The sequence below is a fragment of the Xiphophorus couchianus genome, chromosome 2, assembly GCF_001444195.1.
Source record: "Xiphophorus couchianus chromosome 2, X_couchianus-1.0, whole genome shotgun sequence".
NCBI classification, from domain to species: domain Eukaryota; kingdom Metazoa; phylum Chordata; class Actinopteri; order Cyprinodontiformes; family Poeciliidae; genus Xiphophorus; species Xiphophorus couchianus.
The window spans coordinates 4,988,412-5,010,216 of NC_040229.1; the positions used below are offsets into that span (position 1 = coordinate 4,988,412).

General features: G+C 44.3%; 1 protein-coding gene across 3 annotated transcripts in view; it reads left to right on the forward strand.

Annotated features, from left to right (window-relative positions):
- The window catches only part of cdh13 (cadherin 13, H-cadherin (heart)), a 299,673-nt gene that overhangs the window by 157,878 nt on the left and 119,990 nt on the right, over positions 1–21,805 (forward strand). For all 3 annotated transcript variants that reach the window (XR_003597525.1, XM_028033098.1, XM_028033112.1), the window contains one exon: positions 9,900–10,044. Coding sequence is in view for 2 of the 3 variants with exons in the window: in XM_028033098.1 (XP_027888899.1) it covers positions 9,900–10,044 (145 nt within the window). In the remaining variant the exon portion in view is untranslated. The remainder of the gene's footprint in view (positions 1–9,899; positions 10,045–21,805) is intronic.

The following is a 21,805-nucleotide window of genomic DNA, read 5'->3' on the forward strand; positions in this document are numbered from 1 at the left end:
CCTCCTGCTGCAAAATACAATGAAATGTCCAAAACTCACCCCCTTTATTTGCAGCTTGTACTTTCTCTCTGAACTTTGTCACAACACCTGTCTTTTTCCCAATCACTGACGGCGCGCCATCAGTGATTGGGATGGTCCACCTCGACTCTGTCCAGCGCTCCAACAACGGAGCGGAAAATGTCTTCAGCTGTCGTGGTGTTGGTCATGGGCACCAACTCAAGAAACTCTTCTGTGACAGTCAACGTCTCGTCAACTCCACGAACAAATATGGCCAGTTGAGAGACGTCCGCAATATCAGTACTCTCATCAATTGCAACAGAAAATGCGAGAAATGACTCCGTTTTGCGTTTGAGTTGGTTGTCCAAATCTGCCGATAGTTCCGAAATTCTGTCTGCCACGGTATTTCTGGTCAAGCAAAAATTGGCAAAAGCTTGTCGCTTCTCAGGACACACAGTTTCGGCAGCCTTCAGCATGCAGTTCTTGACGAACTCTCCCTCACAGTAAGGCTTTGATGCTAACGCTATTTGGCTAGCAGTTAGCTAGCTGGCTTTCACCGCAGCATCACTGGCCTCTGGGCTCCGGGTGAAAACAGATTGCTGTTTCCTCAGACCCATCAACATTTCATTTATCTTCTGTTTTCTCAGTTCTCCGTTAAAGTGCTTGTATTTTTCGCCATGCTGAGTTTCATAGTGGCGCCGAATATTGTATTCCTTAAGCACCGAAACCTGCTGCAGACACACAAGGCACACGGGTTTTCCATTCACCTCCGTGAACAAATAAGAAGAAGTCCAATTTTCTTGAAAAATCCGACACTCTGTGTCTACTTTTCTCTTTTTTGACAAAGACATTTCGTTGATGAGGTTGCCAGGACCAAAGTAAAAAGCTGGTAAAGCAATAGAATCGAAGCCGTTTACAGGACCTGAAGCTCAGTGCTACCATCTGCTGCAGTGTTGCATCATGTTGTCCACTCTGAATAAAACACAGCGCCCCTCGTGGATAATATAGGAACTGCAGATTTTAAATTAAACGAAGTACATGTTTTTTTCAATAATCGTTGTTGAATAATGATAATGCATTTAGCCACCGGGCCGGACTAAGTCGTTCAGCGGGCCGATTCCGGCCCGCGGGCCGTACGTTTGACACCCCTGGCATAAGCATCAAAACAAAATTACATTTAAACATATTTCCTATTGTAAATATTATATAGACAGCCATTTTGTTTCAGAGTCAGGTTGTTTCAGCTGGACTGAAGGGAGAAAAGGCTCTTCTGTAAAGGTCGCTGACCCCTGACCCAGTGAAACCAGTGAAACCAGTGGACTCTGTAAAGAACATGGCTCTTTAGATCAGTAACAATGGAGAAGGGACAGGAAGTAACCGGACATTTTCTGCACCCCAGTACTTGATAGACCATGTTTTTTATTAAAGTATTGATGATGCTGTTGGTGAAAATGTTTCAGACTGCAGCAGGATTTATTCAGACTGCAGCAGGATTTATTCAGACTGCAGCAGTGAGTGAAAAAATATCTGAAAATCTCAATTTAAACCTGATGACAGGCAGAACTCTGCAACCATAAGGCTAATTTTATCTCACTTCACAAACAGGAAACTATAGACGTATAGTTTGATATAATAGAGCAGAATGATGCTGCAGTTGTTGATGTTCGATATTCCCACATCAACTTCTGAAAGGTGAGACGACAAATGAAGGAAAAATCCTAGAAACATCGAACAAAGACGTCTCACCTCGAACTGCCACCAATCCACCGTGACCAGGGCCAATCTTCTCCAATTCCTTCTGCATTCAGGGACTCATTTCCCTCCAAATTAAATCACCATCTCTTCCCACACACACACACACACACACACACACACACACACACACACACACACACACACATACAGAGAAGCGGCTAATTTTCACCTTCAGAAAGAATTTTCCACGAGCCATAACGAAGGTAATATAGCATCGTGATTTTGCTAACAGGCAGCTGATGAGCCGTGTGAGGAATACGACCCACTTAGCTTCTCGCTCACTTCCTGTCAGGACGCTCGTGTACTCTGGGAATCCAGCGGGTCGATTTCCTTGGCTCTTACAAAATGATGACAGTGCAGTCAGATATGTTTCTGTACAAACTTCATCTCTTATTTTAATAGAGCTGGGAACTCAGTCAGTGGCCTGGAGGAATATTTAGTCTGGCATTATCTTTGAACATGAACTGGTTTAATTTGTTATTTCTAGGATTAGAAGAGGTTCATTTTCAAAATAATATTTTATTTCTTATTAGGGTGCAGAACTTTTTACCTCTGTTATTTTATATCTCTGCAGTTTTTGTGATGTGGTGCCTGAACTTGTTGCTGCTCTAAACATCCTGTGTTTACAGCAGATGTTTCATATCTGCTCTAAACACAAAGACTATTTTATGACCAATTTTTCCTTCATAATTCCTGAAAATCTGTTTCTACGACGAAAAACAAGCCAACATTTAAATGGTCGATGGTACGGTTAGGAAATGGAAGGATTCAGAGATTACAATATTTTTAATAACTTGATTAATAAACTTTAATAAAAAAAACTAAATCTGTGTGAAAATATCACCTTCACTTCATGTCACCCAGTTTGGTATCTGCATGATTAAAGGTGTCCTAGGCTCTTTATTGCATCATAATTGAGTGTGTCAGTGAGCCAATCAGTGGACAGGATGGATATGACATCATTGGATGAGACTGAAGGAGGAAGGGGGGATGGGGGGTCATTGGGAGGTTTAATCTGCTGGTGGAACAAGTGAGGAAAGATGAGATGATGTATCAACGCGTTAGGTTTCCTGAAACACTTTGTCCAGCAACATGTCTGTCATTATGGCCATTAAAATATACACGGATCAGTCGCCATGGCAACAGAGAGGCGAAGCAAAGACAAAGCCGGGGGAGAGAGAGAGAGGATGACCTCTGATGGAGCAGGAAGAACAAACTCACTTCCTGTGACAAACCTTCAGATGGATGGATGGAGGACTTCATCCCTCCATCCATCCACCCATCCATCCTCAATCCATCCATCCATCCATCCACCCGTCCGTCCATCCATCCCTCCATCCATCCACCCGTCCGTCCATCCATCCATCCATCCATCCATCCTCAATCCATCCATCCATCCTCAATCCATCCATCCATCCACCCGTCCGTCCATCCATCCATCCTCAATCCATCCATCCATCCTCAATCCATCCATCCATCCACCCATCCATCCTCAATCCATCCATCCATCCATCCACCCGTCCGTTCATCCATCCATCCATCCTCAATCCATCCATCCATCCACCCGTCCGTCCATCCATCCATCCATCCATCCATCCTCAATCCATCCATCCATCCTCAATCCATCCATCCATCCACCCGTCCGTCCATCCATCCATCCTCAATCCATCCATCCATCCTCAATCCATCCATCCATCCACCCATCCATCCTCAATCCATCCATCCATCCACCCGTCCGTCCATCCATCCATCCATCCATCCATCCATCCACCCATCCATCCACCTTATCTGCTGTTTGGACTCATATCCGGTGTTTAAAAGTGAAGGTGTGAGGAGTGATCCGGGATGCAGCTGTTTCTCCTCCCATCTGCTGCCTATAATGACTCGTTGCATTAAATGTGTTGCATTTACTGTTGGCTCGTAAAAATTACAACCACGTTGTTTCAGAGACATTAACTTTGATAACACGGCTAAGGAAACAACAGCAATCATATCAGGCTGACTCAGTTCATTTAATGCGATGGATATTTTTATGACACACTTTGCAGTTCAGTGTGAACCCTGATTGTCGGTCAGTTCAGTGACTGTCGGTCAGTTTCGGTGACTGTCGGTCAGTTTCAGTGACTGTCGGTCAGTTCAGTGACTGTCAGTCAGTTTCAGTGACTGTCGGCCAGTTTAGTGACCGACGGCTAGTTTAGTGACCGTCGGCCAGTTTCGGTGACCGTCGGTCAGTTTCGGTGACTGTCGGTCAGTTTCAGTGACTGTCGGTCAGTTCAGTGACTGTCAGTCAGTTTCAGTGACTGTCGGCCAGTTCAGTGACTGTCAGTCAGTTTCAGTGACTGTCGGCCAGTTTAGTGACCGACGGCTAGTTTAGTGACCGTCGGCCAGTTTAGTGACCGTCGGTCAGTTTAGTGACCGTCGGCTGGTTTAGTGACCGTCGGTCAGTTTCGGTGACCGTCGGCTAGTTTCGGTGACTGTTGGCCAGTTTAGTGACTGTTGGCCAGTTTAGTGACCGTCGGTCAGTTTAGTGACCGTCGGTCAGTTTCGGTGACCGTCGGTCAGTTTCGGTGACTGTTGGCCAGTTTAGTGACTGACGGCTAGTTTAGTGACCGTCGGTCAGTTTAGTGACTGACGGCTAGTTTAGTGACCGTCGGCCAGTTTCGGTGACCGTCGGTCAGTTTCGGTGACCGTCGGCCAGTTTCGGTGACTGTCGGCCAGTTTAGTGACTGACGGCTAGTTTAGTGACCGTCGGCCAGTTTCGGTGACCGTCGGTCAGTTTAGTGACTGACGGCTAGTTTAGTGACCGTCGGCCAGTTTTGGTGACCGTCGGCCAGTTTCGGTGACCGTCGGCTGGTTTAGTGACCGTCGGTCAGTTTAGTGACTGTTGGCCAGTTTAGTGACCGTCGGTCAGTTTAGTGACTGTCGGCCAGTTTAGTGACCGTCGGCCAGTTTCGGTGACCGTCGGTCAGTTTCGGTGACCGTCGGTCAGTTTCGGTGACTGTTGGCCAGTTTCGGTGACCGTCGGCCAGTTTCGGTGACCGTCGGCCGGTTTAGTGACCGTCGGTCAGTTTAGTGACTGTTGGCCAGTTTAGTGACCGTCGGTCAGTTTAGTGACTGTTGGCCAGTTTAGTGACCGTCGGTCAGTTTAGTGACTGTTGGCTAGTTTAGTGACCGTCGGCCAGTTTCGGTGACCGTCGGTCAGTTTCGGTGACCGTCGGTCAGTTTCGGTGACTGTTGGCCAGTTTCGGTGACCGTCGGCTAGTTTAGTGACCGTCGGTCAGTTTCGGTGACTGTCGGCCAGTTTCGGTGACGGTTGGCCAGTTTAGTGACCGTCGGCCAGTTTCGGTGACCGTCGGTCAGTTTCGGTGACCGTCGGCCAGTTTAGTGACTGACGGCTAGTTTAGTGACCGTCGGCCAGTTTAGTGACTGACGGCTAGTTTAGTGACCGTCGGCCAGTTTAGTGACCGTCGGTCAGTTTAGTGACTGACGGCTAGTTTAGTGACCGTCGGCCAGTTTAGTGACTGACGGCTAGTTTAGTGACCGTCGGCCAGTTTCGGTGACCGTCGGCCAGTTTAGTGACCGTCGGTCAGTTTAGTGACTGACGGCTAGTTTAGTGACCGTCGGCCAGTTTCGGTGACCGTCGGCCAGTTTAGTGACCGTCGGTCAGTTTAGTGACTGACGGCTAGTTTAGTGACCGTCGGCCAGTTTCGGTGACCGTCGGCCAGTTTTGGTGACCGTCGGCTGGTTTAGTGACCGTCGGTCAGTTTAGTGACTGTTGGCCAGTTTAGTGACCGTCGGTCAGTTTAGTGACTGTTGGCCAGTTTAGTGACCGTCGGCCAGTTTCGGTGACCGTCGGTCAGTTTCGGTGACTGTCGGCCAGTTTAGTGACCATCGGCCAGTTTAGTGACCGTCGGTCAGATTCGGTGACCGTCGGTCAGTTTCGGTGACTGTTGGTCAGTTTCAGTGACTGTCGGTCAGTTTAGTGACCGTCGGCCAGTTTCGGTGACCGTCGGCCAGTTTAGTGACCGTCGGTCAGTTTAGTGACTGTTGGCCAGTTTAGTGACCGTCGGCCAGTTTCGGTGACCGTCGGTCAGTTTCGGTGACTGTCGGCCAGTTTAGTGACCGTCGGTCAGATTCGGTGACCGTCGGTCAGTTTCGGTGACTGTTGGTCAGTTTCAGTGACTGTCGGTCAGTTTAGTGACCGTCGGCCAGTTTCGGTGACCGTCGGCCAGTTTAGTGACCGTCGGTCAGTTTAGTGACTGTTGGCCAGTTTAGTGACCGTCGGCCAGTTTCGGTGACCGTCGGCCAGTTTAGTGACCGTCGGCCAGTTTAGTGACCGTCGGCCAGTTTAGTGACCGTCGGTCAGATTCGGTGACCGTCGGCCAGTTTAGTGACCGTCGGCCAGTTTAGTGACCGTCGGTCAGTTTAGTGACTGTTGGCCAGTTTAGTGACCGTCGGCCAGTTTCGGTGACCGTCGGTCAGTTTCGGTGACTGTCGGCCAGTTTAGTGACCGTCGGCCAGTTTAGTGACCGTCGGCCAGTTTAGTGACCGTCGGTCAGATTCGGTGACCGTCGGTCAGTTTCAGTGACTGTTGGTCAGTTTCAGTGACTGTCGGTCAGTTTAGTGACCGTCGGCCAGTTTCAGTGACTGTTGGTCAGTTTCGGTGACCGTCGGTCAGTTTCAGTCAACCTGTCGCTGAAACTCCTACTGTAAATGTAGAAATTAAATGGCACTAAATTGGAACGGTTTAAGAAATCCACAGTTGTTGGTTCATTTTTTAAACATGTATATGATGTAAACACTATAAAGGGAAACTGTAGGACATGTCTTCTAAAAACACTCTGACACCAGCAGCTCCACTCTGACAGTTTGAGAAAAGGTCTGATCTTTGGGCCAGATGAAGCTGATGTGTAAAATACTTTTTAGTTGGCAAAAAAACTTTCAAAGATTTGCCTTAAATTGTTGCTCCGACTATATGAACAGTATCTTATTTCTCCAAATCTGGAAGTAAAACAACTGAAGAGCATTAAAGCCATATTACACACCTCTTCTGGGTGTTTATCAAGATCCATCTGATTCAGATTTTCAGGATCCGCTGAGGCCTGGCAGGTAAAACTGTGATAACTGGTCGTCATGTTAGGAAGTTTTAGGATTTTCTGCAGCCTCAATCCTCTGGTAGAGCTGCAGCTGCATCCTGGGTGCACAAAGCAGCGTTGGCTCAGATCCTTCCTCCCAGCAGCTGTTGGAGCTTAGAGCATCACTGGTCCCAATAAACATCACAGCTGATATCTGCTGTTTTTAGTCTGTTCCTGCTTGTATGCACAGATAAACTCATTTTTCTGATTTACTCTTCTAAGTTGCACACTTCTTTAGATCAGAATATGCTATTTTGAATATTTTCTGTATAGTTGGTCTATATTTCTATAGTTTTGTCTATTAGCCTGTAGCATGGCACCAGGATCTGCAGAGCTCAGTGATCCATTCGTTTCAGGTCTCATAAAAATCAGTTAAATTCAGTTGATCATAAAAGGCCAAATGGTAAAAGGTTTTTTAAGAAAGTCGTCTGATTGTGTTGAGTTTGTGAATTAACGGTGAGTCCTGATCCGGAGCAAGCCCAGTAAAGCCTCAGTGCTCCCTCCTCCTGCTACCTCAGAGTTTCACAGCAGGACGTTATTGTAAAATAAACATGAAAAGAAGAAAGTGGATGTTGGGCGTAGTTTTGTGCCTCCTTCGCCTTGTCAGCTCCCTGCTGAAGGATCCTCTGTTGGCCTTCATCTCAAATTAATGCATTCAGTATTTCTAGTCAGTCTCCTGCTTCACCTCAGGGATGCAGCAGCTTAGCAGAGCGCAGAGAAAACATCCAAAATACCCGTTCAACAAACAAGCAGCTATTAACCCACACAGAGACAACCTTGTCCTGTTTAGTCAGCAAACCTGCTTCCCTTTTTTATTTTAATTTGTTTTCCTCCAGAACAGCAGAAATGTTGGGTTCAAGGCCACAGCGTGAGCCGTGCATATGTAAACAGCATCCTTTCTAATCTATTAAATCTGTGAATCATAGTGACTATTTATCTGACGCTGCGCCGCCCCACTCCCATAATCCATCGCCTCTTTGGAGAAATGAGCGACACGTTTCACATCTCTGTGTCATTTAACAGGCTGTTCCTCCAAGCTGCTCTCATGTGTTACATGATGTCGGCTTGTGATGACATCAGCAGTTTGACCCAAAACAACCAGAAATGCAAACATTCACATGTTGAGGTGGTTTATTGTCACCAGGTTGAAAGTAAAGTTTTAAAATCCAGAGGAACAGAACAGAGGAGGCAACATTTTTATGACATTTGTTTTTATCAGCTGACCAGAAGTTTAACTCTGCAGCCCAATTAACACCAAATCAAACTAAAAGTGTTAAAAAACGAAACCTGAGAGGTCCACATTTTATTAAACTTAATACAGAAAAACTTTATTTGTTCCAGTAGGAAGTGGAATGTTGCCAGAACTCATATCGTCCACATGTCTTTAGAGTCGATAGGAGTGGTGAGCTCCAGTAGCAGCCAGTCTTACAGTGTAAAGAGGCCTCTGACTGAAGACCGTTGCTGTGTGACCGTCTCGTGCTAACATGCTAATAAATCAACATCCAGAACATGATGACATCATCAGCTGTTAGCTAGCTCTGCTAATCCAGCTCCTTTGCTTTTGCTGCTCCTCTTTAAATCTCTGCCAGATTGTCTGGTTGGAAAGCCGAGCAGAGAGACGTTAGAGTTTTTGATACGATGGATGGAAGAGATGGTTTGAACTTCCTCCTCTGCTCAGTCTAAGGACCCCATGGTGGACCGAGGATCTGCCTGTCTTTACTGGATCCCACGGCTTAGTTAAAACATTTGTGGCTTGAATGTTCAGTCCAATAACTTCCAGCTGGTTTTAGGAAATGTAAAATCGTTTTCTTGTGTTGAAACTTTGCAGCGATGGATCACTGTGAGAGGCCAGCATCTCCACCAAGCTGTTGAGTTTAAAGACCTTTGAGTTTAAGCCATAAAAGCATAAATAGTTGTTGATCAGAGACATAAAAATCTGATTTTGTTTCCCCTTTTCCTTTTCTAGAATAATGATCTTCAGGTTTCTATCAGCTGATAATCGGCTCCTTTGGTTTTTTCCGCTGCTTTCAGATCTTTGTCCTTTAGCGCTCTGAAAGTTGCTTCTAAATTAAATGTATTATTATTATTTCTATTCTAGCTCAGATTGTATTTACCTAAACAGACAATCAGTTTATTTCTGAAATTTCATTCAGAGTAGACCAGAGGGGAGTTTCTAAAGGGCTGGAAGGTATTTATTTATTTGTACTTTTGTTTGAATCTGCATGCTCCCACTTAGCTTTCCCTCGGTGCCGTGACAACTGAAGGTCCCACTGTGGGACAGTAATGGACAGTTTTACTCTATTCTGAATCCTAAACCTGAGTGGTTTGACATTTCCTGTCAAGCTCAGGAGGGTTTCCATCTTCAGGCTCAGCACTCGTCATGAACATTTGCTCTGAATTATCAGCTGACTTTGTTTCAGTGAAGTTTGATAAGGGCTGAGGGTCACTGCCACCATCCTGCTGGGCCATCAGCCGTTCGCATTTCTATTAAACTAACACGCAGCTGCTGCATCTGAGGCCGCAGGTCAACCGAGTCGACCAGATCAGCCAGATAAACCTGATCAACTGGGTCGACCCTGTCCACTGGATCAACCGGGTCAACCGGGTCAACCCAGCACAGCTTAGTGGTATCTCTCTAAGCCGACACCAGGAAACCAGAAGTTACTTCCCAGGATATTTAGTTTAATGTTTGACCTTTTAATAAACGCTGTCTGTAAATGTGGAGCCTAATTTGTAGAGATTTCTGATCCGGTTATTATTTCCAGCTGCCACCGACCTCTGGCAGCTCAGACAGAACAAATGCAGCTTGTTTGATGTCCATATTTACTCCATCAGGCAGCCACCATTGACTCAGGAAGCCGCTGGAACCTGAAGGTCAGGCTCTTTATAGACGGTCAAACGTTTTATCGGAGACTCAGAGGGAAGACTGTTTGGTGGGACTCGCTGAGGAACATGCAGTAGTTCCAGTAAAAACATGTTTCATAAAAACTGTTGATGTTTTCTTCCTCGCAGCTGGAGGTTTCCACCACAGACTTCTCTGGGAACGTCATCGAGGGACCCGTCATACTCGTCGTCACCGTCATCGACCAAAACGACAACCGGCCCATCTTCAAGGAGTCCCGCTACACAGGAGAGGTTCTGGAGGGATCGCCCACAGGTCAGTCACATACTCCAGGGTTTTACTGGTTTTACTGGGCAGCCATGTTTCATTCGGGTCGGCAGGACTGAGGAAGAGGATTTCCTCTGAATCCTCCTTCAGTCTTTCCCTTTAACCAGAAGTTTGAATCAGATTTTCTCTGGCCTTAGTGGAGCGTGCGATTAGATTTTATTAGAACGTGTTAGCCTAGCGCTAGCAGCAAAAATGGCTCCTGGTCTTCAGCCAAACACTAAAGAGAAATCCTCCAACACTAAAATCTGACGCCTCCATCTTGTTTCCATCTGGTGAAGAAGGAAGTTGCTCTCAGTGTCTTCAGAGGTTTTTGTGTCGTTTCCTTCAGTGGTTCTTGGTGCAGCGCCCCCACAGGCCAGGAGGGGAACAGGTTGGTTTGGGTCAGAACCACAGCAGCTGGAGGTGGAGCAGACGTTGGAGTTTTTGTCAGACATCTTGTTGGCTTTATTAACCTTTTGTGCGTTTTTAGCCGTTTTTCTGAACTGGTTTAGCTTTAGATTTTCTCTGAACCTTTTTCTGTTTTAAATGTAGAATAAATCAGTGAAGCTGGAGCCTGTCGGCTGGCTGTGTTTGCATGATTGTGTGTGTTCTTTAAAGCTGTGAAGATGATCATTTGGTTCCTTTCTTTGCTGAGCATGTGAGATTTATCCAGCTCACAATGCTTCCTGTGTTTAACACCATGCTGTGTGGGGGAGTTTCTGCTCATGCGACCCGGCTCCGGTGCAGAGCCAGGGGATGTTTGGCTGCTGAATGATATCCAATTCATGCTCAAGTCTTTATGTTTCATTTGACTTGACATGAAAATTGGTCTCTTTAGAGGAGATTTTTTCACTCCTGATCGACTCCACACCGCGCCGCCTTTAGAGGAGAGACGGTGGTGATTTATCTCACCACCTGCTGAAAACTATTCTTCTCGCTCATACTGTGCTTCCTACTGTCATAGTTACACTACATGGAGCTGAGGATTAAATTAGAAGAAATCAATTGCTTTTCGCTGCCAGCACCTATTGTTCACCTAGAAAACAATTATCTTGATTCACTTCAAAAACGCCTTTTGGGTTTTCAATTCACTGCTCATATAATTTCTGTAGAAATCCTTCTGCTGCATGCAGGACTGTAAATTAAAGAGATAAAATAAAGACAAGTTTCATAATATTCTTCCTGCTTTTGCTCTGAACATCTTTACCACAAAAAACATTTATTAACCTTAATAATCAGCAGAACTGCACAAAATACAGGTTAGCTCAAAGCTAGTAGCGTCATAAATTCACATTAAACTTCTATCATAAAACATGCAAATTAAACTGGAGATGAAGATCAGGTCAAAGGAAGACAAACAAAACTTTATACAGTCAGAAAACAGCATGTTGTTCCAGGCAAGTTTATCTCATAAAACTCATGTTTAGCAACAGAAAGCTGAACAAATAACCCAAACAATAACTGCGGCGTGAGATGCTGGTTCTGCTCCCTCTGTTGGACCGCCGCTACCGGAGGTGATGTTTCACAGACGGAGCCGCTGAACCTCCAGATGGTGAACTCTCCCAGCGAGCTGCAGCAGGGAACTTAGAAAGGTTTTAGATATGTAGTGAAATATGTCTGTTATGTCTAAACTAGGTCTAATTTACTGCCAGATCATTTTTCCATTTTGCCAGATAACATAGTATCATTTATACCTAAAGCGAAAAACTAACAGCTGATCGGCAGCGATCGGCCTCATGGATGATCAGTATCGGAATCAGCAGCACAAAACCTGATCGGAGCGTCCCTTGTACTTAGTTTTTAATACATACTGTATATGCATCTGTTGTTTTCAGGGGCATTTTAAAAGAAAATTGATTTCATTAATAAGTGTGAAAAGTCACTACTAGCTGCTGCAGCATCTGAACACTGAGTTTGTATTTCGCTGTAACAGACAGAATGAACTCATTCATCTAAAAATCAGAAATGATTTATTTGACCTTCTGAACACCTGAATGATCTCATCGCTGCAGAAATTTGCTCTTTGTGGAAAACGAACCTCTGCAGATTCAGCACCAGTGAGTGAAAACTCATTTAATATCTTGGACTGAATCTGATACCATCTGTCAAAAACCTCCTTTTAAACTTTGCTTGAAAGAATTAAAATAGGTTTTAAATGAAATTATATGAAAATCAGAGACAGCAAAGAGCTTAAATCCTGACAAAAACATCTGGAAATGATCATCTTTGGTCTTTTGACTCAGTTGAAAACAATCTTCAGAATATTTTCTTGGTAAAACTTGATTTTAGAAACAACTTCCAGTCATTTTCTGTTTTTCTGCAGTCTTGCAGAGTTGCTTTTCTTTAATGGTTCTTTTTCTTGCTGAAAACTTGGATTGAATAAAACCTGAGAGTAAATAAATAAAGCTCCTTGTTATGCGTTGCGTCGTGCTGGTGTGTGTGTTATCTGCAGCAGCGCGGTGTGTGTTACAGTGTGGTGAGTGGTGGCTGGGCAGCAGGGGAAGCTGTAGGGAGGAATGTCACAGCGCTCTGACATTTCTGTGCAAACTGATAAGAAAGACAGCCGAGAGCCGTAGCCTCCTGGCAGGCCCTCCTGGTTCCTCCTCCACTCTTTGTTTGGTTTCTTTTCCTCTTTTGCTCCTTTCTGCCTTCAACACTGCTCTCCCAGCCACTCTTCATATTTTAATTTTGTTGTTATTTCGATCCTTTTTACTTTGACTTTATTTATTGACATTGACATTTTGGCAGGATTATTGAAGACTTTATTCAACTTGTTCTCCTGAAAATGCTTCAAAACGTTGAGAATGATTTTATCTTAGATTAATTGGAGCTTCATTTTAAATAATAAAGGTTCTGAAAGTTTAGATTTTTAACTACAGGCCATCCTGACCCATACAGTCGGGATTTACAGAAGATCTGCACACCGAGCGAAGCTTAACTGTTTATTAAACGCTGTGATGTTCCAGAGTCACTTAAACTCTTCATCACAGGGATTCTGGGTCCAGAACCTTGTCTGGGCCCAGAATGATCTTTCCTGTTCTCATTATGAGAAGTTTGTATATTAATTAGGAAATCTGCCCTTTAATATCCAGTAAATCTGATTAAAGATGAAAGGCCGACCCATAAACATGCAGGAAAGGATGCTGATGTTCTTCATTTTATTTCGTTAGAAACTGTGGAGTACTCACTCCACAAGCTTGGAATCCAGAGACTCTAGTTTATCAGTTTATTAGTAACTCTTTAGCTCATACTTTAGAAACTGTAGAGTATTCACTATTTAGACCAATATTAAATTCATTTTTAGATTATTATGCAGAGAGACTCTTATTATTGCAACCCAGAAAAGGAATTAGAACAAACCAAGAATCCAGAAAAAATTCTTCCAGAACAGGAACATTTAGTTTTTATTATAACTTAGAAACTGTGGAGATCTCGTTACTTTTACAAATTTAAATTTATAGCGTACTTAGAAAGTCCAGAGGATACTTATACTTATCTACCAACCCTGAATAGTTTCACACTTTAGATCAACATTAGATCCTTTTTCTTCTTTTACTTTTTCTTTTGGTTTGTTATTTTGTTTGCATTTCCTTTTAATTCCTGTAAAGCACTTTGTATTGCCATGTTGCTGAAAATTTTATTTCTATAGAACTAAAATAATTTCTATAGAAATACCTTTTTAGATACTGATATTTTTGACAGCCAGTGAAAAATGCTGCAGGTTGGACCTTCCTCCTAATGGGTTTGGTCTGGTTCTGATACAGCAACCCGACGAATAAAAACAGCTTAGAAAGCAACTCAGAGGCCAAGCGGTTCCGACACTCGGGCTAATCGGGCTGCAGCTCCACTTATTATCCAGAACCTTCACCGGATTCCTTCGTTCTCCGTCCTGAAATGTTTCCTGAATCTTTTTCTCTTCTGAAGAGAGAAAATAAAGATTTAATTCAGACTCTGCATTGTTTATATGAATTTAAATGTTAAAATGTGAGACATAAAGCAGGTCATGGTGACCCAGCAGCTCCAAAGATTATCTTTAAAATAATATTTTAACTTGTCAAAAGGCTGCAGGTGGGAATTATCTTACGCTGCCATCTGGTATCAAACGGGGATATTTATGTCTGAGCTGCTTTCTGTCCCTGTTTACATGAAGTTTATCATCATTATTATTTTATTAAGTGGCCCAGTCTGGGTGAACTTTATTATGATTATAAATGTGAGCATGAAGAGGTTACGACCCCACGCTGTGATTTTGACCTCATTCTGACTAAATGTGTTAATTTTTCAGTTAATTAAAAATGACTTTATTTTTCCTAAAGGAAATACCGTATTTTCCGCACTATCAGGCGCACCGCATTATAAGGCGCACCTTCAATGAATGGCCTATTTTAAAACTTTTTCATATACAGGGCGCACCGCATTATAAGGCGCATAGAATAGACGCTACAGTAGAGGCTGGGGTTACGTTATGCATCCATTAGATGGAACTGCGTCAAACTTTATTAATAGATTACAAACCAGCGTTCTGAAAACTCGTTCATTCCCAAAATGAACAGCTGTTGCTTCCTCCACTTCCGCACCATTGATTCGTTCATGTTAAATTCTCTCTCTGCTGCTCTATGGGCTCTTTGCACCTCAGCTTAATGATGTACATGATCCGAAGCCCCGACAATAATCTGGAGAAAGGTTTTAAGATGTTCGCCTCGTTATACACAGATACGAAGGTGAGTTTTACTTTCTTTAAACTTTGTGGCTAACATTAGCTTTAGCTTATGCTAGTAGGAAATATTCTCTGACATTTTCTTGTAAAAATGTGCTATCTAAGTATCTAAACATTTTTCATCCATTCTAACGGACAATGTTTTTACCTTGTGTTCAAGTATATTAGGTGGTTTATTGTCGTTAGTGTCAGAGACCAAGTAACGGGGATTTTACGGTTCAGGCTTTTTGCTTCTGAAGCACAACGAGTCCATAGCTTAGCATTAGCTCTGGTGTCAGAGTTCTAGTTCAGCTGACTGTTCAGGTTCAGTTGTTGCTTTTAGAAAAATATGGCCGTGTTCCTTAAGGTCTCCGTGTTATTTCGCTTTATTAGTTTAGCATGTTTCTTGTGAAGCAGGACGGTGTTTACAGCAGTGTGTCCAGGCGGGTCAGTAGCTCGGCTGTCTGGTTCTAGTCTGCTCTCTGGTTCCCATAAACTCTTTCAGGCTGAATACAGAAGTGATTCCATGGAAATAACACAGGAGGCTCCTTTACCTTCTGCTTTAGGCTGAAGAAGTTGATCCGGAGTGAAGTGAAGGCTGTAAACTTTGCTGTGCTGCGTTAGCTTTAACTGGTAGCGACGAATATTTACAAGCCACCATCTTCTTAATTCAGGATCGTTTGGAAATCCATGAAAACTTAAAAGCCCATTATATTAGGAAGACAATAGTGTTCATAGTATTGTTTTATTTGTGTCTGAAATAAGACTTCGTCTTTTTTAGCTGTCATGGTAACTCAAAGCGAAAAAAGAGAGCCGCATTTGCGCATGCGGTTGTGACGTCAGCGCGGCAGGTGCAAAGAGCCCATTACCGTGTTCTACTGTGTCACTGATCGCCTTGAGCTTAAACTCTGCGTTGTAAGCTTGTCTCTTAATAGGAGCCATTTTGGGGTCTTTACACAAAACCCAGCATGCACCGCTGGCTGCATCGGCGGCTGCTTTCCCCCGTTTCTTCTTCTACGGGGAAAATAAAGTCTGTGTCTGCTTTCCCGTTTCTTCTTCCACGGGGGAAAATGAAGTCGGCGGCTGCTTACCGTAGTTGCCAGACCTGTTGTGGCTCAATATTGGTCCATATATAAGGCGCACCGGATTATAAGGCGCACTGTCGGCTTTTGAGAAAATTGAAGGTTTTTAGGTGCAACTTATAGTGCGGAAAATACGGTAGTTCAGAGATGTTGGTTGTTTCTGAATGTTCTTGGCAATAAATCTGTAATAAATGAGACGTTGCATTCAGGTGAAACGTTTGTTTAACTGGATATGATTTAATGCAGTGGAGCCCAAAGTGGGTCCTGGAGGCCCGGCATCCTGCATGTTTTAGTCTCTTCCTGGTTTAATGCACCTGGATCCAATGGTGGCTCATTAGAGGCCGAAGAAGATCACTGACCTGCTGAGCAGGTTGTTTCTACCACCAGGGAGAGACTAAAACATGCAGGATGCCGGGCCTCCAGGACCCACTTTGGGCTCCACTGATTTAATGTGAATGATGACATTAATGTTTTGTGTTTTAGTTGATTTGGTCATTTCTGCTGATGTTTCACTCAGTTATACGTCGAGTGGAGGAAACGCTCTGAAGGCTAAAAAATGAAATCAGGGGCGTGCCATGGTAGCGTAGCGGTTAGCGCGACCCATATTTGGAGGCCTTGAGTCCTCGACGTGGCCGTCGCGGGTTCGACTCCCGGACCCGATGACATTTGCCGCATGTCTTCCCTCCTCTCCTTCCCCGTTTCCTGTCAGCCTGCTGTCACATAAGGGACACTAGAGCCACAAAAGACCCTGGAGAGGTAAAAAAAAAAAAAAAAGAAATCATTTCACGTCCAGATGGGATGAAAATGACCGACATGGAAACCAAATCAGAGCAGAAGGATTCTGGATTGAAGTCGTCCTGTTGTAATGCGCTGCTAAAAATGGAAGCAGAACCTGTTAAATGTTCTATTTTAACCTGGAAAATGTTGAGCTCAGATGTCAGAGCGACTCCTGCTGTCCTCCTATCGAAGCTCTCCATCTCCCTCAGCTGCCTGCCCAGTTCACCCAGGAGTCGTGTTTTTATGATCCAGTGATGGCGCGCCCGCTTCAGAGCCGCGGGACGCAGACACTGTTTGTTGTCTGTCGCAGCTGCAGTAAATGCATGTCCAAGCAGCGCAGCTGGAAACCGGCATCAGAAAATACGTTTCCAGAGGGGAGCGGCGCTCTGACATCAATTACTGTCGATAAAATCAGAGCCTTTCTTTTAATAGTTTTAAAGTAGAGCAGAGTCGATTCCTGACAACAGCAGGAAAAGTCAACAAGCAGCCAGGAGGCGTGTGATCCGTTTACCGCTTCAGTTGGGTTTTCTCTCCTTTTTCACCGGAGATTTTATCTGAAGGATCAAAACAAACAAGCTGATGATTTTCAGCCTGTAGCAAAACGAGGATTGGTTTTTAGTAATAAAAAACGGTTTGACACTAGTACATCTCAAAACATGAACATATTTTATAACAGTTTAATATTTGTTGCCAGTCATCAGAAATTGCAACAGGTCTTTTTATAGACATTCAACAGACACAGGCTGAAATCTATGAAGCTTTTATTTGTTGATACTTTATGATTATACACTAGTAAACCGCTGAGAAAACGAGATGTGAAAAAGTAACGGAGGTGAGATACTTTAGCAGGTACTGATGAATTACAGTGAGGTACAGTTTAGTTTCTGAAATAGTTTTATTTCTTCTGCTCAGTGGGAAGCAGACACAAAGCTTTCCTTCCTAAAGCTGATTTTTCTGTGGATGCCAGCAGGAAATGTTCTTGTGCCTGAGGCCTTCAAAGAGAAACAAAGCTCTGACAAACAGCATGGAGTCTGGATCTGAACAGTTTAAATGTAATCAGTAAAACCTTAAATCCAGTCGCCATAAAGCGAAGCATTAATCTCAGCGCCAAGCCGAATAATGGACTCTTATTTTGTTAGATTTGGCTGAAAGTGAGCGCCATTATTTCTGATGTGTTCCTTGGTAAAGAGCGTTTCAGAGGAGTTGTCATGAGACAAAGGAGTGCACATCTTTCCTTCCTGCCATCATAAACTCTGCAAAATTCAGCATTTTCTAAGCAATGACTAAAATATGGCAGACTAACTTCATTCTCCAAACTTTGTCATAACTCTGCAGAAATGTTTAAATATTATCAGATGTGCTCTGATGACAGAACCGGCGAAGGTCGAGGTTAACAACAGATAACAAAGGTTAAGACCAGGAATGAATCTTCTTGTCTTTTCTTCACTGAGTAAAGAAGAAAAAAGGAGCTGAATTCATATTTCGGTTGGAGCTGACTGTTTCCTGAATAAACCGTTTTATTTGCAGTAGAACTAGACCAAAGAAAGGAAACCAAAGAAAGGCTGGAGGGGTTGCATCATGCAGACAGCAGACGTAGTCCTGGAGGACACTGGCTGCGTTCAAACAGCAGCTCTGGATTCTCACTTCTTGATGAAATACTTTTTATTTAATTGTTTTGCTTGGTTGTTTGTGCTATAATGAAACTCGGCTGCAGTCAGACGTCTATGTGAACGGTTCCTGAACATAAAACGACCCGCAGAAGAAGAACGTAGCCGTTCTCCAGCAGCGCTCTGTTTACGGCAGTAAAGATGGCCGCCGCAGTAAAGATGGCCGCCGTCTCTGGATGGATTGTAAAGTGCTGAGAGCGACAGCAGACTGTCAGCAGGAAGCTGATAAAGCTAACAGCTAACAGCAGCGGCAGCTGCAGGTTCTGACCCGGTTCTGAGTCGGACCAGCAGTGGTGGGTTGGGATGTGATGCGTTCACTGACTCAGGCTGCTTCAATCACTTCATTATCATCATTTTCAGCCGTAGTTTAGATTTACCGTCTGGATTCTTCTGCTGCTGAGTTTTTGACGATAATGAAGGAAAAGTCGATAAAATTCTTTCTAAACTATCGGATGTGATTTAGTTCCACACGTGGAAGTGGAGCAGATCAGATTTTCCTCAGGGTGAAAAGGTCGGAGTTGGACCAATCAGACTGCGGTGAAGAAGATTTTGATGCCATTTGGGCAAAAAGCTGAGATGTGGCTTGTATTAGCAGAGGTCATGTGCTGTGTTGTACAGATGAACTCTGAATGGAACTGTGAAAGTTTTCTGTTTTATGGCTTCAGTGTGTGTTGAACCTGCAGTTTGTTTTTCATGAACTGCAGTAATTACAGCCGTCTCTGTTTTCTGCTTCCTACTGTTTGTCCAAATCTGAAACCCTGCAGAGCTTTGAGTTGACGCTACAGACGTGTTATGGCCGGGACCTCGGTGTCTTCAGCCCCGAAAATATAAACCTCCAGCACAAATAATCAGGGACAAGCAGCTCACCTGCTCTCCGCTCTGGTAACGGAGGAGCGGTTCAAGGCTGCAGGAAGCCGGCGGAGGTCGGCGCATGCAGAGAAGGAAGGATGTGATTGATGTGGGAGATATTCACCCAGCCAGGATATTCCCCTTCAACTGGCAGGTAATTTGCAGCTTGATGGTTTGAGTTTGGCCCATTATGCTTCCCATGTCCACCTCTTTCAGTCTCTCTCCTTCTCTTGCTTTGTTAGCAACGGTCTCTCGAACACCCAGCCGGGTGACCCGCTGTCCCACAATGCCTCATTATCAGCCTGTCAGCCTGCGAAGGCTGGCTAAATTAAGGTCCAAGGCAGCTGAGGCGACTGGCCAATTAACTCTGGAGCATTTCTGCGTTGGGAGAGATTCATCCGACGGCTCACGGAGGGAGCAGCAACTTGCTCAACGTTTATTAATTGCTTTAATTACATGGAGATGCTTCGTGTCTCTGAGCTTCAGCTGAAAAGTTTGGAAATATTACATGAGACTTTCTGAAGCTGAAACCTGGCACAACATTATGACCGACATGTTGGAGCTACAGATGGGCTTTCCAGAGGCCAAGTGCTCCAACACCTCAGACTTGCTGAGGGTAGGGTTAGGGTGGTTCTGCTGCAGGGTGCCGGTCTGCTGCAGTCTTCGGTAGCTGGCTCAGTCAAAGTAATGCCCATCTGGTTGGCACCAACAGAACTTTACCCAAACCATCAGCGGGTTGCCTCCTGGTCACCAGCGCCACTCAGCCGATCACTGCATGATCCATGAACACCGGGCCAACTTCTGGTCCAGTTCTGATCGTCACATGGATGTTGATGAAGAGTCCAGAATGGTCGGGTCAAACTTCTTCTTTTCATCCAGCTCTTCTTGTCACCTCTGGTGAACTTTTCTCTTTCTGGATGTGAAACGTTTTAGTGACTGGTGAGAATTTCATCAAATGTTTGTTAATCCAGAAAACGTTCCCAACTATCCAGAAGCCGGTTCTCCTCTAGAGAGCAAGGCGGAGCGTTTCTCAGGAGAAAGTTTCTGAGTGGAACCGTCTGTGAACTCCTCTGATCGGTTCTGGTCCGATGCAGCAGCCGGTCGTCCCTCCATATTTTCTGGTCTTTGTTTTGGCCTCTGCTGGAGAATAAAACTCGTCGTCATCCTTCCTCTGAACTGTAAACTCATTCCCCTCTGCCAGGATCGCTGTTTCCCGTCCGGATGTTAAACACACACTCGGCGGCTCGGTGTGGGTTGTGGACCTTGAAGGTGTGTGTGGAAACGAGTGTTCAGCTGCAGCCTGATGGTCTGCAGCTCCTCATGAAACTTGTGATTTCTCTCAGAACCAGCAGTAACTTTAACTTCTGCATCATCTGTTGGGTTGGACAGACCAGCTTCATTCACCAGTCACCAAGCCTCTGGTTCTCCACCGTTCCTCTTTGGACCAGCCAGGCATCCAGCCATGTAAACTTCCTCAGTTCTTCACACATCTCATGTTTTTTTGAGGAAGAAAACGTTCAGTTTCCAGCTGATTCATTCCTCCAATAGCCAGTGTTGATGGCTGCCTTGCCGGTGGTCATAATATTGTGCCTGATTGTGGCTGATTGTGCAGAGAAAGGTAAACTGGGCTGTAAATGTGTGGCTGCAGGTTGATGGGAGTCCTGCTGGTTCAGTCCAGTGATGAACTCTTTGGTTTTTCTCTCATTTATATGCATCTGTTCTCTTCTCTTCAGTGAGGCTCCATTGATTCTCCTCAGACTTCTTAACTGAGCTATCTTCTTTTAAATTACCAAAGGTAGTGATATAGATTACACCGCTGAGAGGGAAGAAATGTACTCTAAATGGGCCTCATATGCAGCTGTGATTTGATGTGAATATTTGTAAATGGGACTTTATGTGAATAGGTTTTGGTGGTTTGGAGTAAATAATTTTGCTCCCTGGTGGTTTTACAGTATTTGTTGCCTGCATCAAACCTCAGTAACCTCATATCTGCGTCAACGCTCTGCGTCTGTCCCTTAGCCTCTGCCTCTGTTTTCTCTGCGTTGTGTGATTTTTATGTAGATGGAAATTTATTCCTAATTTTAGAGAAAACAACTTAAAGCAGAACCCAGATGCCCAGAAGTGCTTGTTTTGAAACTTAAAGAGGATCAGGAAGTCGAGGTTTTCCTCGCCTCCTTGTGTCTCTGGTGGCCGTTCCACTTCCTGAATGCTGCTAATCTATAAGAAGTTTTCACCTGAACTCCCACATCAGCAGGTCTGGCTTCTTTCCTCAACATCTCCAGACATTCAGTCGAACCTGAGCATCTCTCCTCGTCGCTCCATCCCTCTGGTTTCCTCCATCAGAACCAAACGGCGCCAGTTATACTTTGACCCTTTAAAAAGTTCAGTTATGCTTTCAGTATCTCTTTATCATATTTTCTCCTGCAATTGTTTCACAAGTCTGATCTGAGTCTTATCAAGTTGCCAAAAATGTTATTTATGATCTGAAATGCAGATCATTTTTAATGAATCTGCAGTTATGAAGAAATATCTTTCTTTGTAGTACAAACATTCACATTTATTTGAAATATTAAGTTATGTCAAAACTAAACTTTTATGCTCAGTAGCAGTGGTGGGAACACGTCAGCTAATGGCAGCGCTAACTTCCTGTAGCGCGTTAATGCCTGTGCTAACTCTGAAAATGTTTGGCGCATTTAGTT